Below are 6,047 nucleotides of genomic sequence, written 5' to 3' on the forward strand. Positions count from 1 at the left end.
GACAGACCTTTAATGGAAAGTAGTCACTGGCCATATGGTGACGCCTGGCTAGAGGGTGAGATTGTTCGACCAAGCAAGGGATGCTAAGGCAAAGTCAGACCTCGTTTCAAAGCTCTTTCCTCACATTTGACAAGGGTGCGTGTTGCCAACTTCATTGTTTCCTCTCTGCACTCTAGTTTCTGTCTACTCTTTTCATGCTCTGTACTCCATTACTGGATGGCACAGTACCTCTGAGTTTAAAATAATGGTATACATGCAGTAAATACACATTTCAAACCAGATTTCAAGTTGATAATATTCCCTACACTTGCTCAGAGAAAAAGCTCTAAATTTTGATTCCCCTTCAGTTTTGAAACACTTTCTGTCCATTAGAGCCACATAAATACAAAGCACAAAACAATAACAGGCTACAAATCAAAACATTTGCACGGCCAGACCTAAATAAATATGATCCAATTGCTGACTCGAACCACGGAGAACAGTCCAAAGTTTCAGGAGTAAAAAGCCAGCGATGAAATAACATTCAACTGTGTGCAAGAAACCCTGAACCTCTTGTCAGGCGGCACACAGTGTTAGGAAAATATTTACCAACAAGGAAGGCCCAACTTATTATAAAGTAATGGAACCGATAAAACTCGCCCTGAAGTTGAGAGTGGTTTAGCATTATTGTGGACAGTGCTCTGATAAAGTGGGTTATTAAGTGGAATGAGACATGTTCAGTTCAAATATTCAACTGTGATTTCTTGTGAGGCAAGGATTAGGCCTAGCAGGAACTTTATAAATAATACACAATAAAATCATAGGCTTCAGCCTGGAAATTGGTACTAAGCATACAGACATAAACATAGTCACTGTAATCACACATGATTGGTATCGCTGCAAGGAAACCTCAGAAACCCTACAGGAAGAGACAAATCAGAAAGAATGGCAGCCTCTGTTCATTTTGCCTTGTACATCTTACTGCTCTGCAGCTGGTTTTGTAATAAACAACAGAGGATGCTTCAAAAGATCATACTTAAACATCTGGGAAAGAAAACTAAGAAAAGAAGAGAGCATATTGTTCAGTTTCAAATTAGAAGCAAGAAAGTCCGTTGGATATAAGCCCCGAGTAGCGATTTAAAGTTCAAGACATTTTTATGCCATGATATTCCTCTCTAGCTCAGAGTTATCGCTTCCTGATCCTGACACAAATTAACATTTTATTGCATCAACCATTAGTAATGGGCACAAGTACAGGAAGGGATACGCATGTATGTAAAGGGCAAAAAGGCAAAGCAGGCGTGAGAGGAGTAGCCCCTCTGTACCTCTGGGAAAGCAGGTGCAGTCTGCTCTTACCTATACCATCCAAAGTCGTGTTTTTTCCATCTTCTCTACAATCAAAATCATAGAATCATAGAATGGTTTGGATTGGAAAGGACCTTAAAGATCATCCAGATCCAACCCTCCTGCCATGGGCAGGGACACCTCCCACTGGATCAGGGGCTCCAAGCCCCATCCAACCTGGCCTGGAACCCCTCCAGGGATGGGACAGCCACCACTGCTCTGGGCAGCCTGGGCCAGGGCCTCAACACCCTCACTGTAAAACATTTCTTATCAAGACCTCATCTAAACCTCCCTTCTTTCAGCTTAAAAGTGTTCCACTCTCATCCTGTCCCTGCACAAAGAGCCCCTCTTCCAGCTTTCCTGGAGCCCCTTGCAGTACTGGAATGATGCTATAAAGTCTCCCTGGAACCTTCTCTTCTCTAGACTGGACAAGCCCTACTCTTCCAGCCCGTCCTCATAGAGGAGGTGCTCCAGCTCCCTGACCGTCTTCACGTGCCTCCTCTGGACTCGCTCTAACAGCTGTGTCCTTCCTGTGCTGAGCATCCCAGAGCTGGACACAGGGCTCCAGATGGGGTCTTAACAGAGCAGAGCAGAGTGGTAGAATCCCCTCCCTCACCCTCCTGGTCACACTTATTTTATGCACCCCAGGACACGGTTGGCTTTCTGGGCTGCAGGCTCACATTGCCAACTCATGATGATCTTCTCATCCATCAGCACCCTTCAAGTCCTTCTCTTCAGGGTTATTACTCTATAGTTATAAAGACTAGATGTGGCCATATTTCACAGTAGTCAAAGTCTGTAAGTGCGTATCATAATAATCAGTAGATGTGGATTAAAAAGTAATATTTTAAATATTATTAAATATTATATTAATAAAATTAATATAATAATTAAAATGTTAATAAAATTAATATTATATTAATAATAGTCATAGCACAAACTATGACTATTGTTTTTCTTCTCTGATCTTCTGACCCTCTGTGTCCGTGACAAAAGGGAGGGCTGAAAGTACTGGGAGTTTTTCCATCGCTTTTGGGGTTCAGAGCCCAAAGACAGTGACCTTAGGCATCAGCTCTCTCCCTACTTCAGATGCTCCTATTTGAGTCTTCCTGCTGGAAGGAACGAAAAGGGTTCCCCAGCTTGAAAATTGTGGAGTGCTGTATCTGTATTTATGCATATACCTCTACATTTGATTTGTTCTAGCCACACCGTTTCCTCCGCAGAATACAAAGGTTTCCTCTGGGATGGATACCCCCTCCAGAGCCATCTTAGAGATTCAGTTATATTCAGAAAAATAAGGAAAGACCCCTGGCTTTTTAATCTAGCAGGTACTCATTTACAGTATTCTGTATACAGATCTCATTCATGCTAAAGCACACCACCTTTATACACTTATTCAGCTGCCTTGAGAGGCAGGCAAATGCTGTTAAATCCATTTTATGGATGAGGACATAAAGATTCAAACAGTCTAAATAGGAACTAAATTGAAGTTAGGAGCCGGCCTCTCAGAAGGTGATGTACGATATGTGTTCTCTACACTGCTTAGTCCCAACAACGACTTAATTCAGTCAGAACCTTCATGCTGGACTCCAGAGTTCATTAAACACATTTGTGAGCTGGGAGCTCCCTGGATGGAGCAGGAAGGTGACGGTCTCCCAGCTAAAGCACTATCACTCCTCAGGGACACATGGAAACAAACACCTCAGACCTCTGGCATCTGGATCTCAATGCGAAATGCTGCTGGAACAGGTGCTGAGCTGGTGCTGCCTGCTACTGCTAATCTGTTTCTTAAAAGCCTCTGCAAGGTGTGAGAAATCCAGAGACTAGGTCCTGCTCGGCCCAAAGAAGTTTAAATTCAAACCGTGTCCTTCAGAGGACTCCAAACCATGAGGCTGCAGCCAAAATCAGGCTCAATCACGTTGCGTTCCTGTGCTAAAGCTGGTTTGGAAAGCAATGCCATTTGAGCTAGCTGTTGTTTCCTTGTAGCTGGTAACTCCCAGTGAGTTCCTCATCCAAGTGTTACAAAATACACGAAAATCACATAAAGTTTTCATTGAAATTGGGGAGAACACGTGTATAAGCGTTAATCAGTGTTGTAGGTGTTGTACAAGCTACAGCAAGACCACAGCCACTCCCTCCCAAAGGAATTCGGATACGTTCAGAAATGACTGATACCTCTGTTCTTAATTTATTTTATTTCCTTTTGCAGGAATACACATAAAAGATGGATTGTCTGCAGTGAATTGTGTCTCTGGAAGATTCCCTGAGCAGCTACATCCTACAGGCGACGCAGTTAAAGAATATTCTAAAATGATAGTCCAGACAAAGTGTGTAACTGTCATTGGAGCGTACTGTAACCACTTTAGGAAAATTATCTGGTAGCATATAACTCATGTTACATGACAGCATTTTGAAAAGGACAAGATAAAAGGTTAACTCACAAAAATTCCATTACTAGCAGCCCTTTTTTGACTTCTCGGAGAAGTTATCAGGCATTCTGGATTCTGACTCGGTGGCTGTTAGTGAATAGGTATTACCCTTTCTTTTAAGCTTTATATACTATAGACTCTCCTCAGCTACTCAGAGTCATAGAATCACACAAACAAAGAATGGTTTGGGTCAAAGGGGACCTTAAAGTCCATCCAGTTCCAACCCCCTGCCATGGGTAAGGACACCTTCCACTGGATCAGGTTGCTCCACGCCCCATCCAGCCTGGCCTTGAAAACCTCCAGGGACGGAGGTGTCATATCTCTAAATATAGTAGAAAAAATCTGGCCCTGTCTATCTTGATAGTAATTTGAAAATCTTCACAATCCTATATGTTTGAGTTTTTTTTTCAAGACACCTTAGGAAGCCCCATTCTTTTTATCAGTGCAGTTCAAATCAGTGTATTCCAATTGCCTTGGAAGGACCTGTGCTGGATGCTCTTTAACATGCACGGTTTCCCAAAATAGTTATAGTGCGTGAAAATACTGTGTTTCCTTGTACAAACATTCTCTTAATGACCCCAGAGACTTGAGATGAACTAAGATTTTGAGTCTACGTCTGTGATGTTTCTTTGTGGAGAAATTCTCCTTTTTCTAGTGAACCATTGTGACCACACTGGGACAATCCTCCCTGTGAACAACAAAGGCCACTGTCTTTACTAGTGCACCTCATCTTGTTTTCAACAAAGCAGAGGTGTAGCAGCATGCCCAAACCATCCATGTCACTCTGCTGTAAACAATATTAGAGTTCTGGGAAGTTCTCAATACTGTGGGAAGCTGCCCTTTCATTCACAAGATCTCAAATTCACTGTCCCTCTCCTCTGCAACACAGAAGGTTATTAGAACAATTTCCCTTTTGTTCACTTAATGAAGCCACTCATCAGGAATAGTTAATTAAAAATCCATCCTTTGAACTCTCAATTTGGACAAAGAAAAGAATTCCAAGTAGTTTAGCTCTCTCGGGAAATGAGGCAAGATGAAAGGAGTACAGGCACGATACGGAAATGCATTGGCAAAGACCTGTGGGACAAATGAAGTCATCGGCGCAAAGAGAGGAGAAGAATCAGTAAGAAAACTCCAGAGTGAATATGATTATGGTTCAGGTTTGAGAAATCTCCTATGCTTCAGATCTTTAGAGGCTGGGAATTCAAAGCTAGGTCTTCTTCTAGGCACCTCTTATTATCAGTCAGTTCAGAGAATCCAGCATTGTTCTGCTCTGTTCAGCCTGTACTTTCTCCTGGGCTTTGATTCAGTCATTTTAAGGCTGCATGTTCCACTTGTGAGAATGTAGCATCATGTTAGGCACATTCACCATTTTTTTTGTACACAAGAAAAGCATGGATAAAATTTTCAAGTAGATTCTGGAAGTGACTCTAATGACAATAGTCAAATCAAGCCCAGAAGCCCAGGACTAATGGTATGTTTACTAACTAAAAATTCTTTCTACCCTTGCTAATGGAAGTAAGTAAACAAATAGACATAAAACTCTATATAATTTGTGAGAGAGTAAATGCTTTCTTAAACTTTGCAACTAAGGAAGAGAAAAATATTGCAAAGAGAAGCAGAAACAGAAGGTTGTTAATGGGCTTATCACTACAATTTCTATTGGGAAGGTTAAATTTAGCAATATTCTCCTTGCAAAATTACTTCCTTCCCCTGCCAGTAATTTTCATACCATGTATCCCCAGGTATGTTTTTTTTCTCATTAAAAAAAGTGCTTGCTGACATTGGCCAATCTGCTGATCAATAGGTGTATCCTCAGTAGCTCTCAGTTTTTACTGTCTTACTCTGCATGGAAGCCGATATTCCATCATTCAGCCATTCATTCTGATTCAAAGTAGCCCCAAATCTCAACCAATTTGCCTATGGATACAGAACAAATGGATCTAAAAAGATGTGACCTTCATCTATCAAAACAGCTACCATCTGGAGCCCATAAATGTTGTGATCCTACCTAGCATAAGCTTCAGCACAGGCATGCAAATTGAAGTAAATGTTGGTAACTCGGATGTAATGCGGTTCAACAGTGTTTTAGTAAGATCGCTGTTAAAATTACATGTTGCAAGCTGGAAAGTGAGCCACCATCCCCATTCACGCTCTAAAGAAAGAATAAAGGGACAGGTAAAAAAATCACCAAGAGTCCTCTTATATAATTATTCCTTTCCATTTGACTCCTGTGTTCATGATTTCTCAGGATCTGTGTGCAAGAACCCCTACTCCAGATGTCAGGTTTCCTAG

General features: G+C 41.6%; 1 protein-coding gene across 1 annotated transcript in view; it reads left to right on the forward strand.

Annotated features, from left to right (window-relative positions):
- The window catches only part of GFRA1 (GDNF family receptor alpha 1), a 168,996-nt gene extending 164,041 nt beyond the window's left edge, over window positions 1-4,955 (forward strand). Inside the window, exon 9 of the mRNA XM_054070988.1 lies at window positions 3,533-4,955. Within this exon, the coding sequence (XP_053926963.1) occupies window positions 3,533-3,544 (12 nt within the window). The 3' untranslated portion in view covers window positions 3,545-4,955. The remainder of the gene's footprint in view (window positions 1-3,532) is intronic.
- Window positions 4,956-6,047: the final 1,092 nt, after the last annotated feature.

This window comes from Cuculus canorus, chromosome 7, assembly GCF_017976375.1.
Source record: "Cuculus canorus isolate bCucCan1 chromosome 7, bCucCan1.pri, whole genome shotgun sequence".
In the NCBI taxonomy this organism is placed as follows: Eukaryota; Metazoa; Chordata; class Aves; order Cuculiformes; family Cuculidae; genus Cuculus; species Cuculus canorus.